Source organism: Eschrichtius robustus, chromosome 12 (assembly GCF_028021215.1).
Source record: "Eschrichtius robustus isolate mEscRob2 chromosome 12, mEscRob2.pri, whole genome shotgun sequence".
NCBI lineage: Eukaryota > Metazoa > Chordata > Mammalia > Artiodactyla > Eschrichtiidae > Eschrichtius > Eschrichtius robustus.
Genome location: NC_090835.1, coordinates 32,572,478 through 32,598,822, shown reverse-complemented (window position 1 = coordinate 32,598,822; position 26,345 = coordinate 32,572,478). Strand labels below are relative to the sequence as shown.

Genomic DNA, 26,345 nt, shown 5'->3' with positions numbered 1-26,345 from the left:
CTTTTTGAGATACAGAGGTCTAGATGATGATGATATTTATTGAGCACTTACTATGTGCTAATCACTGTACATGAATCATCTCATTATGCGAGAGCCACCATCATGCCCATTTTACCACTGAGGAAACTGGGGCTTAGAGAAAAGCACAGTAGATTGTCCAAGGCTATATCACTAGCAGGTAGTGGAGATGACATTGGGACCTGGGCAGTCTTATTCCAGAGTTGATGCCCTGAACAGCCTCAAATGTACACATGTCAACATATTTTTCTCTAATAAACCTATTCCTAGTTCATGTGCATCCTGGAGGACCAAGAGCCCCAAGATACCGATCCAACGGAACAAGCCTCAGAACCATGGCCGATGACCATAGTCAGATCCTATCAGCAAGTGATAGCCCTCTACCATCAATGTGGCTCCCCATCCAGCAACATCTGAAGCCACATGATTCATGGAGTCTATTTAATCACCTGATGAAACCCCAAGATTCTAAGTTCAGTAACTCCTCAGAACTATTTCCATGTAGTTGATTGTATATATGGTCAGTTCAACACTATATGATACAAATTCCAAGAAACGTATAAATTACTAGAAACCAGCTGACCCCTTTAGCTCTCCAGCTGGCATGTAATGAACACAGCTCCAGGTGCATATATTTCAAATACACGTGTGGACTGACTGGGGCATAAACTATGGCGGGGCATAGAGTTCACCTTGCCCTTTAGAACTGAAGCTTGAAAGGTACCTCCTCAGTTAATAAAGTGCTCACAATTATATATTTAAAAGAAAATATCTTAAAAGCATTTTACCTGTCTGTTGTTTTGCATACCCACCCCCCCCCCACCTTTTTCTTCACAGAGGTAAACATCCTTAGATGCCACAAGGTACACTGGTATTAAACACTAGACTAAATCCAACAGGAAACCTGGCATTGGGTCTTGGCTCAGCTGCTGATTTTCTTAGTGGCCTTCTGCAAGTCCCTTCCCCTCAGTATCCTTATTCATAAAGTGGGGAGAATAATACATGCTTTATGTTGACCTTACAACATTGTTGGGTTCTCAAGTGAGACACTAGATGTGGTACTTAGAAAAAGAATTCCATCATTTTTTAGGTCTTTCCAAGTTTCCGCATAAGGCTACTGGCTGAGTCAAAGTTAGAACATATACAAAGACAAGTCAGAGACATATACAAGAGAGACAAAGGCAATGACTACAAATACCACTAACTAAATCTGGCCTAATCTTGACCAACATCTGAGATAGTGAATATTAAAACCAAAAGTAAGCTGTCCATCAAATTGTCCAAAAATTCTTAGAAATTCTTAGAAATAACAGAATCACCACTTTGTGTTTTCATTAAATGGACCCCAAACTCTTAAAACCTTCTCACGAGGCTCCAGCATCCTTAGCCAACATATACACTCATTTGAGCCTTCTTCTTCTTTTTTTTTTTTTTTAATAGATTTATTTATTTATTTTTGGCTGCATCGGGTGTTCGTTGCTATGCGCAGGCTTTCTCTAGTCGTGGCGAGCAGGGGCTACTCTTTGTTGTGGTGCCGGCTTCTCATTGCAGTGGCTTCTCTTGTTGCGGAGCACGGGCTCTAGGTGCATGGGTTTCAGTAGTTGTGGCACGCAGGCTCAGTAGTTGTGGCTCGCGGGCTCTAGAGCACAGGCTCAGTAGTTGCGGCACACGGGTTTAGTTGCTCCGCGGCATGTGGGATCTTCCCGGACCAGGGCTCGAACCCGTGTCCCCTGCATTGGCAGGTGGATTCTTAACTACTGTGCCACCAGGGAAGCCTCTGAGCCTTCTTTTTATAAAAGCAAACCTCACCATGGGAAAATAGTGACTTTTAACTTGGAATCAGTGTAATTCATAAGCACTAACAGCTTTTCTTTGAGTGACTTGATCAGGTGTTCAGAGCACATAATACGCCTAGAAGAAGCAGTTCCTCCTGGCATGAGAAATAAGCACCCAATAAATATAAAAACAGATCAGTTGAGCAAAGCTGCATCAATGAATCAGAAGAAACAAGCTTAATGATGTCCACATGATACTATGTTTCTCTGTGAAAGTCTAGTGCTATGGACTAAGATGAACTAAGCTCCTTAGATTTTGTAGTTAATGATTAGAGCTGGAAGGATCTAGCTGGTTATGGTATTAAAATTAAACATCTGCAACCCAACTCATATACCTGTGTCATAAGAAATACTAGATTAAGGAGCCGTATTGTATTAATGTCATAATCCATGTAGAATAATTTTAATGTTTAAAATAGATAATTTAAAGAAAATAAAAAATTAAAATATATCATTTTTTTCTATCACTGAAAACTATCATTGAGATTTAAAAATTTACAAATCATTTAAATCCCAAGTAGAAATTTTGTTATGATGTGCTTTCAAGAGAATGTTTATTGTTGCACATTTTTGCTCAAGTGTATGGCATCAAATGCACATCAGTGACACCCGCCCCTTCCCCATGAGTCTTGCCCTGCACGCTTGCTGCAGGGACAGGAACAAATGCTAGAAGGCACTTGCCCATGCAGTGCTGTGCCCACTGTCCTCCTCATAGCAAATTCTAAAGGAACAGCCATTGTGAGTTAAAGGGCACAGGTGCTTTGCTTCAACTACCTTTGAAGGTCAAAAAGGACTTTGGATAGGCCAATCCTTCTTTATAGCATAACCACATTCTTCCTACAAGGAAAATGATCTTAAAAAATTACTCTCATAGGAATTCACAGTCGATACCTAGCTTATAAACAAGTATATAATCATGTTTTTCAAAAGGCCAACTAGTGTATGCTGTTTTTTAAACACTTACAAATGCTGACGACACCTGCTGGTAGAAAATATGATTTTAGTTAACTGCTGATGGAGAAGTGAGGCCTACAAGGGCTGGCTGTCTTTTGAGCTGGTGATGAAACAGAAAACGAGCCCCCAAATCACTTAAGTTTCTTTTTCCAACTTTGCCTATCGCCATTATCAGGAAGCGATATGCCAGATTAATGAAGCTAGGAGATGTACTGGACTGGACCCCTCTGACTCGAGGAGTATACAGCAAAAAAGATATTCCTACTCTGATTTAAACACTAGGGGAAAAAAATCCTTAATAGTGATACCTGAAAAATATTTACCAACTACTGTGGAAACTGTTCCTCTCCCACCCTTACTCTCACACCAGAACCTCCCCATGAAAGAAAAATAAGTCACATTTTATAATCTGGATTCAGCTACCATGAAGAAAATTGATATATGACATCTGGTGATACATTTTTCTTACCACATTTGTGATATACAGATATATTTATATTCTAAGAACAATAAGAAAAGATTAAGCAGATGGGTTTTATACCTAAGCCTTTAGCCAAACTACACAAAAATACAGGACTAAGTGACAGCAGGAAGGGACTAGTTAGAGTCCAGAGCTATTCTCACTATTCTTTTCTTTGACCCAATTCAATTTATTCATTAAACTAGGTTATGCTTCGTTTCCTTCCAAAAGGAGTCTGAGGGGACACTAGCTTCACTGCTCCCACATTCATTAAATTATGAACTTCCCACTGAAAAATCATATATCCATTCCAAGCCTGAACAACCTGAGTTCTATGCAGGTACTGTCCTGTCAAAACTTAAATAAGAGTCCAAACACCACTAAGGCCATCACACTTCCACAGCTGCTGGGAACAAAAACCCTTTGTGAAAATACACAACTGAATTGAGGTGTGGGATGGGGATGGGGGTGAGAAGTTAGTTTGCACTCAACTTACAGAAAGCTGATTACAACCTGAGACTGCCTGGAGTCTTGTCAGCTTGGAGCAGCTCTTGTTAGAGGCAATGAATCTTTGATGCCGTCCTCCCGAACATACATAATTCAGTGAACCAAGAGCACATAGCTGGGCAGACCCAAGGGTGGCAGGTGGGTGGACCCCCAAGAGCACTGTGACAAGGCCGGATGCACACTTGCCTCCAGACTTTCTTGGTCGTGGTGGGGGAGAGTGGAGATCTCCCAGATACACACCAGCGGAAATGATGATCTGGGTCCTGTGGGTTCCACTACAGCTTAGCCACAGCAAAGGTGCAGTCTCATGAAAGCAACCGTATTCCCCAAGATCCTCAACGAAAGAGAGGGACGCTTTCTCCTCTACCTGAACCCAACCTTTAAGGCCAGTGAGCTCTTTGCCAGAGATATAACACACAGGAGGAAAAAGCAGACTAAACACAAGCCAGGAGGACTCCCTCACATTACCCTCAAGGCACAGGAAAGTTACCAGAAAGAGAAATGTTTTCAATGTTCCAAGAGGGCTTCCCACTGCCCGGAGGAGTTTAATTCATTTTAAGAATCCATGTGGGAGACACTCAGATTACTCATCTAGCTCCCAGACACCCAACTGAATGACACCCACTGGCCACAGGTGACAAGCAGAGGTGCTGTGACCCGTCTTTGCTGCCGAACAGCTGCAAGTCCAAGCCTGACAGATGAGATGTCCTGAGGGGTCCACAAGAATGTCCCCCTGCCTGGTCAACCCCTGCAAGAGGAAACCTGTGCTTAAAGGGTACCTTTTCCCTGGACTTCCGTGGTGGCGCAGTGGTTAAGAATCCGCCGGCCAATGCAGGGGATAGGGATTCGAGCCCTGGTCCGGGAAGATCCCACATGCTTCGGAGCAGCTAAGCCTGTGCACCACAGCTACTGAGCCTGCGCTCTGGAGTCCGCAATCCACAGCTACCGAACCCGCGTGCCACAACTACTGAGGCCCGTGTGCCTAGAGCCTGAGCTCCCCAACAAGAGAAGCCACTGCAATGAGAAGCCCGCGCACCGCAAGGAAGAGTAGTCCCTGCTCGCCGCAACTAGAGAAAGCCTGCTCACAGCAACGAAGACCCAACGCAGCCAAAAATAAAATAAATAAATTTATTAAAAAAAAAAAAGGGTAGCTTTTCCCTGACGACCAAGCCCATTGATGCAGTAAGTCCCTCTTCGGAGTGGATTGACAGTCTGAGAGCCCTGCAGGACGCAAAAGAGAGGCAGGGGCAAAGAGGCTGCTGCCCTCAGGCTGGGAGGAAGAGAGATGGGGACAGAGGAGGTGGCGCTCTCTTGATCCATAGAGGGGATGGAAGGGAGGCAGAGAGACAGAGACAGAGTTAGAGATGGAGACAGGGAGACAGAGAGACAGAAAGAGTGTATGAGAGATGGAGAGAGAGGAAGAGGAATGCACAGAGTGAGAGATGGAAACAGAGAGACAGTGACACAGGGAGGGAGCAGAGAGAGTAAGAGATGGAGAGAAAGACGGACCCGGAAAGGTCCAGGTGGAGGCCCTACCTCGGAGTCCTTGGCTGGACTGCTGGCCGGGGGTACTTCCAAGCTGCAGTTCGCTCTCTTGACCGTGAGGTAGAAGGGGTAATCCTTGGCTACCATGGCAGCTGCCGGGCCTGCCCGTTGGGATGTCACCGCTGACCCGATGCGACCACAAAACTCCCAGGCGAAAGGGGGTCCCAGCTCCACGGTGCCGGGCGGCTGCAGCGGCTACACGGAGACTGACAGCCGGCTTCTAGCCTAGCTCGACCTGACTCTGACGCTCCGGCTACAAGGGGCGGAGCCTAGACCTAGCCCGCCCGTCTAGGCTGGGGGGGGGGGGGGAATGGGCGGGGCCCCGCCGGGCCCCGCCCCCGACGCGTCCAGTGAGCTCCCAGGTGCCGCCTCGCTGAAGCCCCGTTCCGAGCCGCGGCGGTATACGGCGGCTGGACGCTTCCTCCCGCGGGCCCTCGGCTCGGGGCCACCCAGCCCAGTGGCAGCTCCAGTTGGGCTCCGCGGCACACTTTGGGTGGAAGAGGCGGCGGGTAGAACGGAGGTTGGGGCGAAGCCGGGCGGAGGCAAGCGGCCTTGGGGGAAAGTAAGCGTTTTAAAAACCCACATGAAGAAGCAGTATTCTGTCTTTCCTTATTCCTAGCCAGTCTCTCCCTATACATTTTTTTTTTTTAATGAACATCACTGGAGTATAATCTACAAACACTATAAGGCGCCCATTTTAATTGTACAGTTAATTGAGTGTTAACAAATCTAAACACTCGTGTAACCTCCACAATCGGGACACCAAACATTTCCACCACTTCCAAAAAGTTTCCTAGAGCCCTGTCTTCTGCGCCCATTTTTAAGTATGAAGAGGCTGGTGAGAGGCTGCCTGCCACTCAGAAGAGGAATCTGACAGGGTGTGTCAAGATAAAGCTGTGCAGTGATGAGCCGGCACTACCACGCCTTACTGGAGAAACACAGTGCAGGTGCCCAATAGGCAATTATAAGATCATTCCCTGCAACCCTGTCTGGGACAGTAAAAAACAAACCCAAATTGGAAACAACTGTAACATCCACCAATGGGGAGTGCTTAGGTAAACTCTTATCACTATGGAACACCACTCAGCTGCAGTCAAAAAGAAGATGGGTCTGTGGGTGTGCCATGGAAAGATCTCAAATGTATTAGGTTCAGTTAAAAGATAATTGCAGAGGAAGCACAGTATAATACCATTTGTGTTAAAAAAAAAAAAAAAAACACATCTACAAATGGATACCACAGGGCTTCCCTGGTGGCGCAGTGGTTAAGAATCCGCCTGCCAATGCAGGAGACACGGGTTCGAGTCCCGGCCCAGGAAGATCCCACATGCCGCGGAGCAACTAAGCCCGTGCGCCACAACTACTGAGCCTGCACTCTAGAGCCCGTGAGCCACAACTACTGAGCCTGCGTGCCACAACTACGAAAGCCTGTGTGCCTGGGGCCCATGATCCGCAACAAGAGAAGCCACCGCAATGAGAAGCCTGTGCACCGCAACGAAGAGTAGCCCCCGCTCGCCACAACTAGAGAAAAGTCCGTGTGCAGCAACGAAAACCCAATGCAGCCATAAATAAATAAATAAATAAATAAAGTTATTTAAAAAAAAAAAGAATACCATATATTTTCCCATTTGTGTTAAAAAAAACCCACATCTACAAATTTCTCTATATTTTCTATAGAGAAATGTAGGTAAATACCATTGAAAACTATCTGGAAGGATCCACAGCAAGTTTTCATAGGGCTGAAAGGAGGCAATCAGTTCCAAGGGAATTAAAAGTAGTGGACAAAGGAGCCTTCACATTATAGCTAATATGTTCTTAAATTTTTTACATGAAAAACATATCCATGTGTTGGGAAATTAGAAATTAATTTTTAAAATATTAAAATGAACATTATCTCAAAAGTTATTTTGTAGACTGCAGTGTTGAATTTTTTCCCCCTCCTGTCAAAGTCATGGCCACAGCAGGTGGGGGTCTAGGGAGATGACGTCTTTCCTTTTGACTTCTTAGGTGTGCAGGAGGTAGTGGGAATGGAAATATCTAGTCTCTGTTTCAGTGTTCTCTGCTCCAACTGAGGCCAGAATCCAGCAGTTCCTACTTTCCAGGCAGGAAACCTCATGCTATACAGCCCTTTCATCCCCGCCTCAGGGGTGAAAACCCACACGCTGGCACTAAATTTGCCGGCTTTCCTGCCCAGCTAGTGTGGACAAACTGCCTTCAGAAGCAGAGAGAATCTGGTCCAGTTCTGCCAGCCTCACTCTTGCCACCCATGTAAAGGAAGCTCCTGAATGAGTGAGTTCCAACTGACAGTGAAGAGACCACCTGAATTTTTTCCCTCAAATATACACCCTAAAGCAGTGGGAAGGAAGTAGCTGAAAAAGAGGTTTGGGGTAGGAAAGAGTGGCTCAGGACCACTGATTTTTTTCCTACCTGTATTCCTGAACACAACTTTGTCCTTTTAGCCTGAACTGTGCTGATGGAGAGCTTACACAGATGCTCACTGCAAGTCTGGCCAAGCTTGCGGGGGGGAGTGAGGGGAATCCCACCTCCAAGGGCAACCAACCAAAGCAGCCCCTGATTAGCTTTGCCACCAAAGGCCTCCCACCACCTCAACTAGGTGGCTCTGGCCAGTAACAGTCCCTTCATGGACAGGCTTTGATCCCTGCTGGAGCTCACTCGGCCTTGACCTCCAGTTGGGAAGTGTACATCCAGCACTTGGTGAAGAAGAGAGTGACCCTGGTAAACTATGCCAGCCCTGGGACTAGGCTACTCACTGCAGGATTCTCCGGACCAAGCACGAAGTCTGGCATATGTAAGTCCAGTGTAGTAATAAATAAACCCTATGCAAGAGAGGGAACTTTAACCTCAAGTACAAATATCATAGAGCAAAGAAGAGTCATATCGGTTGATGAAAAGGCTGCCATATCCACTTGCTCTTAAACCATTTTTTTTGCCCTCCTTCAAAAGATGGAACCATAAAAATCAGTCAATATACATGGCACAATATATGTGCAGCAAACTTATGTCTTTCCCAGTATGTATGCTAGGCAGAGAGAGAGGAAGAGGAAAAGGAAGAGGAAGAGAGAGAGAGAGAGATTGCTAATGGCCAGTAACAATTTAAATTGTGCTGGGGAAAAAAAAAAAGCACAAGCCCCAGATGAGCGCAAAAGGGAAGATGGGAATCTGGAGTTCCTTTGGGTGGTCTGATGCTTCCAAGCCTCTCATAGCTTGAATGTCTCACCACGGTGAATAAGATTCTGATGTTTAAAGACATGTATTTTTCATACAATAAGATCTGTAAACTGAAACCTGCAATTTTGGGTATACACAAGCCATATATGTGGTCCTTGAGACATTTAAAGGATTTTCAAGGGTATTTTTGACTCCATGCAATTTCCACTTTCAGAACCTCCCTTGTGTGTGATGCAATACTCCAACATTAGCAGATTTGGGCAATCTGCATAGGATTCCAACCAGGGGTGTCCACGGTCAAAGACTTGGTCAGAAAGCAGGCTGCTCTACAGGAGGGCTCCCAAGCACAGCCCTGAAGCTGGTGTCACAGTGGAGAGAAGTCAGTTCAACTCTGCAATGCTGCCGAGCTGAGCAGCCCCAGGAGCCCAGCATTCCCCATCCTGCCTGTGTGTGTGTTTATGGGCTTAAGAACAACACTGCCCTAACAGTCAGCTTCACTCAAAGCAATGGCACAAAGTGCCTTTCAGAACTCGCCTTCGGCACAACTCGTTATGATCCTATAAAACGCTTCACAGCCCGGCAGTGTTTCTCGCTAGCCAGAAGCCTGGAGACTGGAATAAAGAAGCCTGTTCTGCGTTTCCAGGAACGGTGCCAAGAGCAGAGCCTGTGTTCTCGCCTGGGCTGAGCAGGGCTCATTTGTGCTGCTGATGGAGGGGTGGGCTTCCACCCACAAGCCTAGCTCGGGTTGTTAGCTCCTTTTAGACAGACAGCCAGGCATGACTGGGAGACCATCAATCAACTCCTCAAATCCCGCTGCCATGACTGTGAGCAGAACAGGCCCAGCATGAGGCTAAAACTTCAGAAATCAAAGTGGTTGTGACAGTCTTCTCAGCCAATGGGACAATGCTTTCTTCTGACAGCAATATACTTAATATCTCCACCCATTCCTGAATCTCTATGCCAGAAAGGTGTGTGAGGCGCACCTGCTCGAGAAATATGGTTGAGTTTAAAACATGGCCTTTCACCTGTAACCTCTGCTGTGAGGTATGTATTTGCAGAAGGAGTGCAAGTGACCGTAGTTGATACCCTAAAGCCTAGCCTTCAAACGCAATGTACCTCCATCTGCTTCCCTGGCAGCTGGAGCTATCTTGTCTACCCCTGCTAATCTGACACGGTCGTGTAGGTACATGTTGGACATGTGTGTACTAGCCCCCCTCCCCTCTCCTTCTATTTAGGTGACATTCCCAGCTAATGACCAAGCTCCCTTTCCTCTCTGCAACTTCAGTCTTGATGGGAGAGGGGAGTTAAAAGCCTGAAGAAGTTCTGGCAGTGAATTCTGAGAGATCAGGACTGTGGTTTACTGCCAGACAGGTAAAAATGGCACAAATAAAGTACTGACAATACCTAAAATCAACTAAAACTCTCCCTCTGCCTGGGGAGATGTCCACTGGCTCCCGGTTAGATTTATGAAAATATACACCTGGATATTCTAAAGCTGGAAGACTTCATTCTTGCCTTCTCTTATAGATCTCATTTTCTGAAACAAGTCTGAAAAACCAGTTAGGTGATAGCATCTCTTTCTCCCAGTATTGAGCTAATCCTGTGACTTATTAGCTATAATCCAAAACCAATCAAGATTTTATGTTTAAAAACAAAGAATGATATGTGTCATGCCCTGATATACCACAGACAGGTACAATCATTATAGCAGTGATTCCCAACTGGGGGCGATTTTGTCCCCTAGGTGACATTTGGCAATGTCTATACATTTTTGATTGTCACCGGGGGACGGTGCTAGTGGCATCTAACGGGTAGAGGGCCAGGATCCTGGTAAACATCCTATAATGCACAGGACAGCCCCCCACACCAAAGAATTAACAGGTCCAAAATGCTTATAATGCACAGTTGAGAAACCATGCATTAAAGGGTAGAGCTGAAATATGGCATCAGAGCCATGACAATCTGTTGGTTTTGACCTCAAGAATATTTTCGCTTTAGACCTTGATCACTGATTGATGTCAAATGTCAGTTTAGGCATAGTGGAGCAATGAAAAAAATGCTTGAGTGCCAAGAAGCCTCAGAATATTGACATGCCTAGAATCTTTCCTTCATGCCCATACCTGACCCTTAACTGAATAACAGATTTCATAAAGCATGAAAGGACAAGAGAATAAAGAACATGGGAGTAAGTGGGGAGGGGGACAGAAAATCATCTTAAATTGTTTCAGATATGAAAATGTACTTCAAAAGGCCAGTGAAAATGAAAGTTGCAATGACAGATAATACTTTAAGAAGAACTTGGGGAGGGGGAAGAAATGTTTCAAAGCTTGGTTTTTCCCAGGACAAACTTTACCACCATAGTTAATTGTTTTGGGGGGCAGAAATGCAAACTCAGTGATGAAATAAAAACCCCGAAGTGTACAGTTTACTGTGTTTTTGATACATAGCATAGCCTGTGCAATCAGAAACCTGTCTTCACTGAAGATTTTGCAATAAGAATCCTGACTTTCTCCAATTTGAGCTGATTACTATCAGCAGGCTTGCTTTGCTTACAGAATTTAAGCCAACCTTTAGAACCTTCTGTACACTTTGAACTTTGTGGGGAGTCTGCATTTGTTTGAGAGTATTTCATATTTTTTGACCAAAAATTTAATAAATTTGTTATACTCCAAAACTATTTATTCCCTTCAGACTATAGCTAATGTATGCATCACGTAGGGCTTTTATACTAACCACTGCATGGAGAAAGTGGAATCTAAAATGTGTAAATTCTAGCTTTGGATAGTGTAAGTGTTTTCTCTTCCATCATCTACAAACTCAGCAATCAAAGTGCCATATTTCATCAAACCTAAGATGCCAAAGACTGTAATATGTGCTATTATTTTTATGTACAACCAAGAAAGAAAAAAATGTTGCCAATTAAGTTATAACACGTGATCAATTGTAAGCTACATCCCAATTCCAGAGAAGTTAAAATGTGGGGGAAATGTGCATAACAATGAAATATAGCACTATTCATATCTTCTGGCCAGGATTTGAAAACCTACACATTTATAGAAACATGAGTTGTGTCAATTTAGGGACAATAATTCCAGAGACCACCTGCAGTGAAATCAACTGAGAAGCTTATCAAATCCATATCACTGGGCCCCACTTTGGGTCTGCTGACTTGGAATCTTTAGCAGTGGACTCCAGAAATTTGTATTTTTGATAAACACCCTCAAAGCACATTGTTTGAGTAGTAAAGTGTGAGAATTATCAGCAAGCCCAATAATGAACCTGGGCCCCCGCCCTTCCAGAGACACTGGAACCACAGATCCTCAGGCCAGAGGTGTCCAGTGGTAATTAGCCCATTGGTTGCAGCATCACAATCCAGAATAGGCACAGAGAGCTGCTTATTTGCTCAGGCAGTACTAAGGAACTATTACGTGCTGGACAGCCTGCTAAAAACATATGGGTGCATCAGGGATACAATGAAAAATAATGCAAGTCCACATTCCCAGTAAACTACCAACTAAGCCACCCACAAGGAGATGTGTTCTGGCTCTTGGGAGTTTGATTTACAATCTGGTATCCAAAGTTCCAATTAAAAACATGCTTATCTTCATAGCCAGGGGGCATGACTGCATTTAAGTTTTTAAAAAATTAGCTCCAGCAGTAGAGAATGGGAGGAGGGCGGTTGGCTTGAGATGTTTACTTGAAAAATACCTGGGGCTTTGGTGGGGGTGGGGAGGGGAGGGTGGCGTGAGCAGAAGACCTTAATTACAGAACGAGTTCAACCAGCACAAACAGACTCTGGGACTCCTGGCAAGCCTGTGTCTCACTCATCTGGTGGGAGCGGAAGTCGGCTGGTGTGTGGTAGAGAGCAGCCAATTAGCTGAAAGTGTTCCTTGTGCTGTGGGCATCCCATAATACTACAGGGGGGTGGAGGGTGTTGGTTAAGTGAGCTGAGTTACAGGAGCTTCTGCTGTGTCTGAATTTTTCCATCTCACATCCAAAAGCAAGCTCAGCAAACAAAGGTCTCAGATGCCTGCAATTCTGACTGAACCAAAAGCCTTGGCAACGGAAGGCTGAAGAAAAGCACCAGCCTCTAGTTCACCAACTTTTATTACTGTATGATCATTTAGTTCTTTGGCATGACAAGAACCATCAACCAGATGGCTTCCTGGCTAATTCCTCTCCCCCAAGACTGTCCTCAATCCGCAGGCAAGGGGAACCCTTACTTTGTACCCTCACAGTGCTGAGTACCTGTTTCGCCCTAATAATACTCATCCCGCTCATAATGACTGACTCAGTGTGTCTCCACCTACAAGGATCTCAATCACCACAGTGGCTCCAGCTCCTTCTATCATGCTGGCACATGGTAGAAGGATCCATATTTGTTGAAATAAAAATTAAATTGAAATGGCACTAATCAAAGAACATGTCATAGAGGAGGTAAATTCAGAGAATTTTTGCAATGAGGAACATCATCTATTTAAAGTTTCTGAGATGGGACCAAGAAAGTAAATGCAGAATACCACAGTGGGCTGTTAAAAGAAATCTTGAAAAGGAGACATGAGTCCTTTAATAAGCTTCTTGAAGAGTCCCAAACTCACTGAAACCACTTTTAGAGATGGCTCCTGCAGTGTAAGGCTATGGGGCCCTGTTGGATATTACTGAGAGTTTTCGGTTTCCTCCAGCTTTTTACACACACTCAGCAACTTACACTCATTTCTGAACAAGGTAGACTTGCTAGGGAGATTGAAACTCTTGGTGGCAAAGAGATGTCAAATAGTTTGTTTTCAAAGACTCCCTGTAACAAGCTCATCTTCCTTTTTCCTTCCCTCTAGAGGCACTGTCTTCCTTTTCCTTCTCTAGGTTTTTGATTCCAGGTTAAACTCTGTAATTTTTTTTTTTTCTTTTCAGTTTGCCATGCTCATACCTAGTGCTAATAATATAGAAACTTCGTTCTCTTGAGCTGGGCCCTGGGTGGCTGATTTTTAAGGAGAAGGGGAGATTTTGCCTGGTGTTTCTGCAAGATCAAACATGGTGCTGGTCTACTGTTGCCAGGTTGATGTGAAATTATGGACTCAAAAACTTTTTATCCAAGGAAGCCAGTGGGAGAGGAAGGAAACTTCTCTGCTGGCTGCTCCACCAAGGGAAGGTCATGCTCTCCCCTTCTGGGCCTCCTCACCTGGAGTCTTAAAAGACATGCTTTGAGAGCCCATTCTGGTTTCGACATAGTACGTGGTGAACAAAACTCATCTGTCAGGGAGTGGGAGGAAGGGAGGGAAGAAGGTAAGAGAGAATTAAAACTGTAAAGCCAACATCATGTGGCTTCCTCCTTGAACTTTAATAACCCAGTGCTGCCTGCAGGCTCAGAAAAACCACATGCAATGGGTAGGTACAAGGATTGCTCTGGTGCCAGGAAAATGCAGTAAGACATAACTTTTATAAGGTAAGCAATGAATAAATGCCCTGCAGGAACAAAACAGCTTTTAAGTCTCTGAAGTTGGCAGCCAGATGCCTGAAACCTTGGTTCAGTGTATCCAAAATGCACAACAGATAAGACCACCTTTAAGATGAAGTCATCTTCCAGGGGAAACAATAGGTGGGGAGGCTGAGTTTTTATGATTCAGAGCAGCAGGGGAATTTGATCTGTATTTTCTTTGCCTCAGCAAGACACATTTTAATGCATGTTAGAGGTTTTCCACAAGTTGGGCAAATGTCTAGAATGTTTTTAAAGGGAAAACATTCTACAGCCTGCCTTGGTTTCTGAAAGAGCTATCTTTCTCCCTGGGTTAGGGGTGATCTTTTTTTGTCTCATGGCATTATCGAGAAGATCTGAAACTACGACTCTTCATCTGGATTCTGCTGTTAGAAAAGGCAGTTTGGGGTGTCTCATTACACTTCACCCTCAGAAATGTTAAAGGAAGTGCCTGTCACCAACAGTCAAAAATAAAAATGAAAATGATGCTGGCAGAGCTCAAAAACCAAAGGGATCAGCATTTTGCTTCAGTTTCCTGTTCATAAAACTTTATAAAAACAACCCACCCATTAAAGAAAAAAGCCCACAACAATAGCTCATTATTCTTTTCCTAAACGCTTGCCTCATGCCACTCTGAAATTAGGTGCCATCACGTTTCCTGAGTTATGGGCTCCAAACACCACATCCCTTTCCTCCCTTCCTTGCCCCCACCCCACCTGGCATCATTCCTGAATTTAGACACTTCTCCAGTTTACGAGCTCAGCAGAGAGAGGCCAGTGTTCCCCTCCTACCTGCCCAGAGGAGGCCAAGCATCTGCCCCAGCTGGAAGCAGGAATAACAGAGGCTTCCTTCCCCCAAATTAATTTTCATTTCCTAGAGAAACTTTTAACGTGGAAAGTGCAAAATTTCAAAGTGAAGGAAAAAAATTCCTACCGACTGCTCCAGTAAACTGATCATTACAAACGCATTGCCTTGTGACATTAATTTTTGAAGAATAAGATATTTCCCTTCCACTCTCGTTCTACAGTAAAACTTTATGGAATATTCAACACCCCATCCTTCAGTTCCCGGGAGAACACAGGAGGATACAAGCTCTAGAGTAAGAGGCCTGAATGCAAATACCAAGGTTTCCACTTGCTGACGATATGACTTTGGACACTTTATGTAACCATGCCAAACCTCAGTTTAATTGGCTGTAAAATGGGGATATGAGAGTTTCAAGGCTTTAATGAGATAAAACATATGAACAGTTTAATGAGATGATGCATGTGTCAGCAATCTAGGCACAAGGTAAGCGCATAATCCATAGTTATTAACCTTTCTGGTATACAAATCATCTTACTCCCTCTTTTCTCAATGAAACAGAGAGGAAAAGATGGAATTTGGGGATCTTTTCCACCCTCCTTGCCTCCAAAGGGGTTAATTCTTTAATTTAAACCAGGATTTCAAATACCGATTTAACTGTTGGACATGTATGAAAGAAGAGGCACAGTGAAGAGTGAACTGACCTAAATTTGAAGACATGGGATCCAATCCTGGTTCTACCACTAAATTTGCTGTGTGACCTTGGGCAAGTCTATTAAACTCTTTGAGGTGCAGTTTCTTGAACTGTAAAATAAGGCAATTTAAAAATAAATGCTCGGGGCTTCCCCAGTGGCGCAGTGGTTAAGAATCCGCCTGCCAATACAGGGAACATGGGTTCGAGCCCTGGTCCAGGAGGACCCCACATGCCGCGGAGCAACTAAGCCCGTGCACCACAACTACTGAGACTGCGTTCTAGAGCCCGCAAGCCACAACTGCTGAGCCCGTGTGCCACAACTACTGAAGCCCACGTGCCTAGAGCCCGTGCTCTGCAACAAGAGAAGCCACCGCAATGAGAAGCCCGTGCACCGCAATGAAGAGTAGCCCCCGCTAACCGCAACTAGAGAAAGCCCGCGTGCAGCAACGAAGACCTAACGCAGCCATAAATAAATAAATAAGAATAAAATAGAAATAAATGCTCATCTTCCGTGATCCTATAAAACAACAAAGACTGAACTGTATATGAAGTATTGTCTCAGATTTATGCCATTTTATTTCAGGGAAGAATATAAAAATGATAATATAACTTACTGATGAAAGCATCCTTGTCTAAATGTATTTATTTATTTATTTTTTGGCTGCGTTGGGTCTTCATTGCTGTGCTCGTGGGCTTTCTCTTGTTGCAGCGAGCAGGGGCTACTCTTTGTTGTGGTGCGTGGGCTCTAGGCATGTGGGCTTTAGTAGTTGTGGCACGCGGGCTCAGTAGTTGTGGCGCATGGGCTTAGTTGCTCTGTGGCATGTGCGATCTTCCCGGACCAGGGCTCGAACCCATGTCCCCTGCACTGGCAGGTGGATTCTTAACCACTGCGCCACCAGTGAAGTCCCAGCATCCTTTTCTAAAATCAGCATGTTTGGTGCAGGCAGCCCACATTTTGGGTTAGTTCAGTATGGTAATTTTTTTGGGGGACATACCACGCGGCATGTGGGATCTTAGCTCCCCTACCAGGGATCGAACCCATGCCCCCTGCATTGGAGGCATGGAGTCTTAACCACTGGACCACCAGGGAAGTCCCCAGTATGGTAATATTTTATAAGGGCTCATTAGAAAGTTAACTCAATGTCCTCATTTGTCAGGAAATGCAATGAGGAATATAGTTTTTTTTAAAAATTATTAAATGGCCAAGGAAACAAGGTTGAAACAGAGGTTAGATCAACTATGAGCAAAGAAACTGAAAGGAAGATGGAGCTAGTCTACAGATGGGATGGAACTGGCCTAAAATATACCACTGTCACTTAAAAATAGGTACTTGGCTGCATGGTGCCTATGTTATCTGTATGATAACATTTGGTTCCTACTGTGTCCTCTTCCTACAGGCCTGTTATGACTATGAGAGCTGTCCCTTCAGTGACCAAGTCTTGCTGCCTTGTGGATTTTCCCCAATCATAACTTCCTCTCTGCCCTTCGGGTAGGCTGTTTACGTCTAAGTAGCAGGACCTCGGCCAGCTCTGTTCTGGATGCAACACACAGACGGCTGCTGGCATGATGCTGAGGACCAGAGGCTTCTCAAGGCTGAGAGCTCTGTGCACCCCTGGCCAAACTTCTGATGCAAAATATTCTCATTGATGTCACACATTTATAAAAAATCAGAACTAAAGACAAAGATACATTGCAGCAACTTTTAAACAGTGCCCTATAAATAACAAATGGAACTAGAATTACTCAACACATCATAAGCTTCATTATTCTTGAACATCTGTGTCTCTCACTTGACTGTGAGCTCCATACAGGCAAGAAATGACTCTCTTGTTCAGCATTGTATCTCCAGTGCCAAAAGATGCCTAGCAAGTGACAGGAGCTCGACAAATGACCACCACAGCTGATGCTGTCTAGTGGTTGGCTCTCTGCCAGGCACCGTCCTTTGACCTTTCCATGATGTATCTCAGGTAATCCTCACAATAATCCAATCCAACTGAGGCACAGGGAGTTCAACTACTGATAACTTGCCCAAAGTCACAGAGCTGGTAAGTGCCAGAGCTGGGTTCAAATGCAAGTACTTTGCTTCCAGAACCTGCAGTTCCACATATGAAGTGGAACATTAATTATCTGCAGACCATTTGCAACTTAGCAGGTGTCTTGTTACAGACAATGATGCTACTAAGGGTCAAGGATATGAGCCTATATGATATGATTAAAAGAACATCAAATAAGAGTCAGGAGACCTGGGTTCAGATCTTAGCCTTGGACTCCTACACTGAGTTTAATCAATTGTGGTGACTTCTTTGCTCACTAGTTTCCCCTGCTGGTCAATAATGGGTTAAATGGTCAATCAGGTCCCTGATGCTTATAAATCCTAAGTGCTAGAGTCATCTTAGATGTAATCTTTTTACATCCAGACAACTGTAGGTCACACAAGTGTGTTCCTGCATCTTCCAACAAGGGAGGACCACCAAAATATCTAAAACAATCAAGCAAGTTAATCTCTCACGGCCTCAGTGCCCTGATCTGCAATTAGAACATAACAGTACCCACTGCAAAGGGTGGAGGTGAAGATTAGAGAGAAGGCAGGTAAGGGGCTCACATATAGTAGTAATTTCATAAACAGTAGCTAGGTTTATTACAGTCCCAAAGAGAGCTGGGAGGTAAGTCTGGAGGAAGAAAGAATCTCCTCAAAGCCCAGGAACCAACCAACCAATCGAAAAGACCATGATGAAACAAAGATGTTTAAATCATTTCTAAGAGCAGAGTACACATTTGCCACATCCCCAGAGCAAAAATTCTGTATTGGATGCTCTTTCCAAAAATGGAGTAAGGTGGACAGGTTTGAGTTAACTTGGGATAGAACAAAAAGGATCCATTGTGATTGGGGGTATTGACATGTGAATGCTGAAATGCTAGAAAATAATGTTAGGTTGCCATTAGCTCTATTGCCAGGCCCGTGACAAGCATGTGCCATGCATTACCTTACTGAATCCTCACAACTTGCTGAAGAGGGTGCTTCCCCTGTTTTATAGATGAGGGCATAGAGGCTCAGAAAGGTTAAGTAACTTGCTCAAGGTCACACAGCTACTAAATAGCCGCACCATAATTTAGTCTGCCCAGAACACTGATGGTCTCAACCACACAGCTGCACCCCCTCCTCAGTGTGCCCAGATTCACAGGTCAGCAGTCTTTGTCCACAACATGGACAGGTGGCTTTATAGGCAGGACATGTGTGTGGGCTCAAGTGGCCTTGGGTTTCAGTCACTGTTTACCCACCGACTCCTGGCAGCTATGGACAAATCGTTTAACTTTACTGGATCCTGTTTTGATCAAACAGAATATACTGGATTTGAGCTTTTCAATCCAAATTGTGTGGACCATTAACCACTTAAATTTTATACCCAGGAGGTTAGGGATAAAGGAGCCAAGACGTGAGCTGACCCTCTGTGCTGGTATCCTGGTTGGGGGAAGGAGTGGGATACATTTGTTAGCAAACACAGAACTGGGTGACTCTTCAATTTTCTTTCATGTTGAAAATTCAGAAATTCTACAGAATATTAAGTGATAAGGAGAGAGAAAGAGAACCATGGGGGCGGTAGCGGGGGTGGGGGGGTTCACCTTGAAGCTGTGTTTGCACAGCAACCAGTGTACATACCTAGCCTGTAAGCTTATTTGGGGTGCTTTGGGGTGGAGGGAGCTGTGGACATCATGGGGATGGAAGTTAAATCCCTCCTCTTGAAACGACCACTATTGCACACAGCAAGCACTCCACAGATGCTGGTAGACTGAGTTTAAAGGAAAACAGACCTGGATCAAATTGATAGAAGTTGAGCTGCTGCAGAAGATGTATGACTATGTCAAAAATGCTAACAATGTCTTTCTTTGGTTCTCAGGCACCCACTCCCCATAAGCCATTTTCAATCTCAAGATCAATGCTTTTTCACGCGAATGAGCCCACATTTTCCAGCAGGATAACCACAGGTAAACCTTCCCGGCCTCCATCCCACACGCTTGGAATCTGAACAAAGGTGAGCTGAGCTGTCTGGGAGCTAAAGAGTTCTTGTTTTCATTTGTATCCTTGCCCAGGGTAGTGACAAATATTGTTTCATGAGTTTCCAGCTTAACTTTAGAGCTCAAAGGATAAAGTGCTTCCACAAGAAAGAAAGAGAAGAGAACAACAAAAAATTTATTTATTTATATATATATATATATATATATATATATATATATATATATATTTTTTTTTTTTTTTTTTTCATTCAAATAGAAGAGTCTTTTCTTCCCAGGAAAGATGACAGTGTGCTACAACCTTGGCCAGACCTGCCAAAGTCTCCATCTGGTGATATTAGGGGTAACGAAAACCTCAAGGAGTTCTTTCAGTATTTTTATTCTAAAAACAGGATTTCAGAGTAATTCAGGTCTTCTGACTCCCAGCTCATGTGTCTTTCATGAAATTAGGTTGCCTCATGAGCCATGTTCCCATGCCACAAAAAAGGCTGGCACATAATTAATGCTCCGTAAATATTTGTTGAATAAATTAAGGAACAAAAGAAAGAAAAAGGTTGAGAAGATAGATACCAAAGGCTATTAACATGAGTGGATCGATCGGCTGACATTTAAAAAGTTTTGTGTATCTTTGAACTCATGTCCAGAATAGCGCCTCCCTCCTCCTTGGCAGCCTTTTCAAATATCACCTATTATACAACTCCTCGATCAAGTTTTTCTTTTGAGAAATCTTCCCAGATCAAACCAGCCCACAGAAGATGGCTTCTTCTCTTGAGTTCAACCACTCTTATTACTACCATACATTAACCATGTTCTGCCAGGTGCCAATTTTTGAAATTACTTACCAGTCTACAGCCATGTAACTTTTCCGATTATCTTCCTACCTAGAACTCCTGGAGGGCAGGGCCTGTCCACACCTACCTCTGGAACTGCTCTTAGGGCACTGGAACAAAGACAGAATGACTTCCAGAGCAACGACTAACTACATCTGGAGTATTTTTAAGCTAATATAATCACTTATTTTATATTCAACTTCTTCCAACTACTATAATGGTCAGTAGAATCTTTGGGCTGCTTGTTCCCCTACTGCCAGGAGAGGCCAGTAACCATTGGTATCTGGTCAATTGCACAAGACTCTACACAGGGAAGGACTGTAATGATGTGTTGTCCCCTCAAAACACCCCATTAAAATTAAGTGAGATACTTATCAAACCTCCAGATCTATGCACCAGTTTACAGGAAACAGGAGGATAGAGGAAAAAGTTAAGACACACCATGAGAAAGCAATCCCAGAATCCAGGGTAGAAGACAGTCCGCAAGACAAATGACCTGGATTCTTCAACAAATCAATAGCATAGGGGAAAAGAGAGGGAGGGGGAAGTTTTTACAGAATATCAACCATAAGAAATGGGTGGAACATGTTGGGATCCTGATTCAAACAGGCCAACTGAACAAGGACCTGTTTGAGACAAATTAACAAGAATTCCTTAGTATCACCTAAGATGAAGCCCCAAAGACAAATTTAAATTTGGAGAAATTGAGTTTGGATTTAATATTTGATATTAAGGAATTCTTGTTAGTCTTGTTAAGTGTGATAAGGTGTGGTGGTTATGTAAAAAAATAAAATGTCCTCATCAGGTAGAGCTGTATACCGAAATCCTGATGAGTGAAGTGATACGATGACTGAGGTTTGCTTAAAGTATTTCTAAAAACACAGGGAAGAGGTTAACCATTGTGGATGCTGGATGCCGGGTGAGTGGAGGTACTAACTATACTGTTCTCTCTATTTTTACAAAGTGGGCAGATCACAAGGTATCATGTTTAACATACTAAATTGCCCAACTTATAAAATTATAGTTTCCAGTGCAGGTAAGAGTAGAGTGAAAATGGCACACTTAGAATTGTGTTTTTGTTTGTTTTTTGTTTTTTTGGCTGCACCATGTAGCATGTGGGATCTTAGTTCTCTGATGTGGGATTTTAGTTCCCTGACCAGCATTCGAACCCGTGCCCCCTGCACTGGGAGTGCGGAGTCTTAACCCCTAGACCACCAGGGAAGTCCCTAGATCTTTTTTTTTTTTTAATTAATTAATTATTTTATTTATTTATTTATTTTTGGCTGTGTTGGGTCTTCGCTGCTGCTAGCGGGCTTTCTCTAGTTGCGGCAAGCGGGGGCTACTCTTCGTTGCTGTGCGAGGGCTTCTCATTGGGGTGGCTTCTCTTGTTGCAGAGCACGGCTCTAGGCATGTGGGCTTCAGTAGTTTTGGCATGTGGGCTCAGCAGTTGTGGCTTACGGGCTTTAGAGCACAGGCTCAGTAGTTGTGGCGCACAGGCTTGGTTGCTCCGCGGCATGTGGGATCTTCCTGGACCAGGGATCAAATCCATGTTCCCTGCAGTGGCAGGCGGATTCTTAACCACTGCGCCACCAGGGAGGGAAGTCCCCCCCTTTTTTTTTGGCCATGCCACGTGGCATAGAATTGTTGATGACAGTAAAAAACAACAGGGATATCAAGAAATGTCAACAGATACCAAGAACAGTATAAATATGCAAATATCTTGGCCTAATAGTCCACGTGTGTGAATTTACCAAAAGAAAATAATCCAAAAGAAAACATTGTTAGTGCATTGTCATTTAATAGTGATGATTTAGAAATAATAATAGACTAGCTACTAAATATGGAGAATACTCTATGTGCCAGGAGCTATGTTTAAGTGCTTCAGATACATTATTTTCCTTTAAACAATCCTTTGAGGAAAGTATCATTGTTCTCCCAGCAAGATGGTTAAGCTGGGAAGTGGCAGAGCAAGAAATCCGGGTCAGGCTAGCTCTGGGGCCCACGTTTTCCAACTCTGCACTAATTTGCCCTGGAATCCAAGTGTCAGACAACAGGGGATATTTAAGTAAGCTATAGAACATCCACTGGATGACACTGTGTAAACATTAACAAGTATACTTGTGAAGTCAACATGAAAAATGCTAAGTTAAAAAAAGGCAGGATGAGGAATTCCCTGGTGGTCCAGTGGTTAGGACTCCATGCTCTCACTGCCAAGGGCCAGGGTTCGATCCCTGGTAGGGAAACTAAAATTCCACAAGCTGCACGGCACGGACCACAAAAAAAAAAAAAACAGGATGAAAACTATTTATTAGGGCACCTACGCAATATGTACAAACGTGGAAAAGCTTTGCAGGGAAAATACATAAAATGAAAATGGTTGTATCAGAAGGGAGGTTTCCTAATTATGGGTCATTTGGTTATGTTATTTTTATAATGAAAAAATGAAAGGGGAGGTCATTGAATTGAGGTGTCCAACACTGCAGATGGAACTGAGGCATTTTGGTAGTGGTGTTTCCATAAACATTGTAAACCATCAGCTTCTTGATATAAGTTTTTCTTCTTCTTCTTTGGAAGTCTTCCAAAACTAAAGGAAGAAATATTCCTCTTCTCCTCCCCCAAACATCTTTCCAAAGACCTCTGCTAGGAATTCACCTACTTTGATCAGGAAGCAAGAATTATTCCACAGTTTCCTCTTGCAGTAGATGCCGAGTGAAATGTTACCCTATAAGATGGATGTCTAAACAGACCACAAGAGAAAACAAGACAACGGCTTAAACGAATCTACAAAGGATGTTTTATGATTGAGGTGCACTCTGAGTCTTGTGAAATTCTCTCACAGGTCGTTCGTTATTAGCAAGACTGAGAAAAGCACCAGAAAGCAGGAGATCCAGTTCTGCATCTTAGCACAGTCCAGCCCAGGCACATCCTCAAAGTCCCACCCCACAGCTCAGCATCCCAGATCTACTCTCCTTCTCCTCCCCCTCACCTTCCCTGAACAGACACATTTGCTCGGTTCCCAGAGACAAGTGCACTGAGAGATTATGAACACGGAAGTGCTTTGGAATCTATAAAATGCTCTACAGATGGGAGGTTATCCTGATTAGAAACCTGATCCATGTTCTTGTGTGTTTCTTTTGCCATCAGTGAATTCCAGAGATGTTCCTTGGGGAGGGGAAAAAACAACTAACTAGATCCCGTGTTCTTTTAACTGCCAGAACCAGGTTGCCATAAATAATCAACTTTTTATGACAAAGCTTCTGCAACAGCCATGGGGATCATTATCACCTGAAAAAGGCACTAATCTGTGAGCCAAGTCACATGACCATCTGTGAGTCTAAGTGGTGTTCGTCAGTACCTGTCACCAAGATAACAGCTTAATCTTAAATGGAAGAGGCAAGAATATTTCAGAGAAAGCCCTGCAAGAGATTCCCCATAAAAGAGCTAACCAAAGAGAAAAGATCTTGGGGAAAAGAATGAAAACAACGAGTCAGACAGCCAGCTGGAAGAGAAAACTGCACTAAAGGCACCGGCCCTTCAGGGAGTTAGTGCAACTTTTGTTGAAGATTATGGAAAAGCTACTGTTTCAAAGCCTCTGGACATCAGAGGAAAAAACACAAAAGAGAGTTTGCCGAACAGAGAGCTTTAAACAATTCAAGTTCACACAAACAGAATTCCAGGAATTAGGAAGAGAGGAAATTGCAAGGTGCTTTGCAAACAACTGTAGTAAAGAAAAGCATGTTTAACTATTAAACGTCCATGATAAAAATGGAGATATTGGTGCGGTGGAGTTTATTTTGGAGGGGGAAGGAGTGAGGACAAGAAATAATAACACAGTCATTGTAATAATAAATGACTGTGTTACTGGCAGCTGGCCTGTTTTGATCACTTACTCGGGGCAGCGCTGTGCTGAGCACTTTGTAAGCATCATCTCCTTTAACCCCCATATCAGCCCTGTGAGCGCAGACCAACTAACGACCCCCTTTATAGACGAGGAACCTGAGGCTCAGACAGGCTCCACAACTTCTTTGAGGTCACAATGGCAGGACTGTGATTCAAACTCAGATTTGCTTAAAAGCCCAGCCTTTGAACCATTCACACACAGGTATATAATTACCAGATCTCAAAGACCATGCATGCCATTTTTGGAGATTACTGATAATTATAAAATTCAGAGCTGATGGCCAAGTTGGTCAGCATCATGGCTCCTTGCTTTCCTTCCCAAAGATAAAATGAAAAGAATGAAATGTTATCCATTTTAGCAATTGTGGATGTTTTCTGGGAAAGATGGGAGGAAACCGATTAGAAAAATATGGGGAATTTTTCTTTCTTTGTGGTCTATCATTGTTAAGAGCTAATTATAGGGACTTCCCTGGTGGCACAGGGGTTAAGAATCCACCTGCCAATGCAGGGAACATGGGTTCGAGCCCTGGTCAGGGAAGATCCCACATGCCACGGAGCAACTAAGCCCGTGTGCCACAACTACTGAGCCTGTGCTCTAGAGCCCACGAGCCACAACTACTGAGCCCGCGTGCCACAACTACTGAAGCCCTAGAGCCCGTGCTCCGCAACAAGGGAAGCCACCACAGTGAGAAGCCCGTGCATCACAACGAAGAGCAGCCCCCGCTCGCCGTAACTAGAGAAAGCCCGCATGCAGCAACGAAGACCCAACAAAGCCAAAAAATAAATTAATTAATCAAAAAAAAAAAAAGCTAATTATACACCAGGATTCTCAGAGTAAAACACTTTAGTGGCATCACTGTTTAAAGATTCTTCTAACAACCCAAATGTTCACCTGTGAAAAGGAATGGGGGAACCCTGTTCGGTAACAAGGTCAGGGTTACATGGCGAGCTAATAACTGAGCACAGTGAGGACCCAGACACTGGAGTCCAGCTACCTGAGGCTGACTTCTGACTCTACCACTCCTTTGCTCTAGGACCCTGGGTGAGTGAATCTTTCTGAGCCTCAGTTTCCTCACCTATAAAATGGGGATAAAAACAGTACATAAGGCCATTATGAGAATTGAACGGATGATGCATGGATGGTATGAGACGCAGTGCCAGACACAATGTTAGCTGCTGTGCTTGGTACAACCAACAAAGTAGCCAGGCCATTTCATTTACAAAGACCCCTACATTTCCTGCCATATTCCTCACAAGCTATGGACTATTCAGGTGTGGAATGAGTAAATGACATTTGCAAAAGCACCTGGTTGAGAATCTCGCCCTATTCAAGACCTTGTTCTCTTCCCAAACCATAGTCCATGGCTGAGAGAAGGAAACAATCTCTCTGCATGTTCTTTTCTGCTGGGTTTTTGTATTTGACAAACACTGATGAGAGGGTTGTAGCTTTTCCAACAAGTTCCATTAGAATCCCAGAAACCCACCCTCAGTAACAGACAGGCAGCAACGTTATCTGTTTGTTTTTTATTTTGCAATGCTAGTGAGAACGGGACAAAAGCTATTGCTCTTATCACAAAACAGCAACTCAGGGAGCCTTCATTTTTATAGGCTTAACCGAGTCCAACTGCTCCATTCAAGACTTTCTTTGCTTGTGTTGTTGGCACCCAGAGTTGATCCTTTAAGAGCTTTGAGAACACAAAGCTCATGCTGTAGGGCACTCTGGGGTTTTGACTCATTCAGCGTCAGTTCTTCCTTCTTTTTAATAACAATTCTTTTGGGAAAATGCTCTTCTCTCAGTGCTTGTGGTTTCAGTGGGACTGAGCCCATCATCAGTCCCCTTGGGAGTACATGTAACTCAGGACTGGCCAACCAGCAACTGACCCCTCCTTCTGGCCATAGAGATTGATTCAGAAAGGGGAAATGAGAACCAGGCTTGGGATTTTTGCAGGAAGAACTAGGTGAGAAAGGACCTCTAAGTTAGAAGTGGGTAAGCTTGGAGCCGCTGGTGGCCATCTTTCCACCAGGAGGGGAGACCATATCCAAGAATGGAGGCAACAGAGAGAAATGAAAGCTGAGAGGTAAAGAGAAAGAAATTCCTGAGAAAAATAAGCACCTGGATCCAGCCATTCCT

General features: G+C 44.0%; 1 protein-coding gene across 5 annotated transcripts in view; it reads right to left on the bottom strand.

Annotated features, from left to right (window-relative positions):
* ARHGEF3 (Rho guanine nucleotide exchange factor 3) overlaps positions 1-26,345 on the bottom strand; it is a 310,194-nt gene that overhangs the window by 62,426 nt on the left and 221,423 nt on the right. Inside the window, exon 1 of one of the 5 annotated variants that reach the window (XM_068557960.1) lies at positions 5,311-5,525. The exons of the other annotated variants lie outside the window; for them this stretch is intronic. Coding sequence (XP_068414061.1) covers positions 5,311-5,406 — 96 coding nt within the window. The 5' untranslated portion in view covers positions 5,407-5,525. Of the gene's footprint in view, positions 1-5,310; positions 5,526-26,345 lie in introns of those variants that run through there. 5 annotated transcript variants of the gene reach the window in all.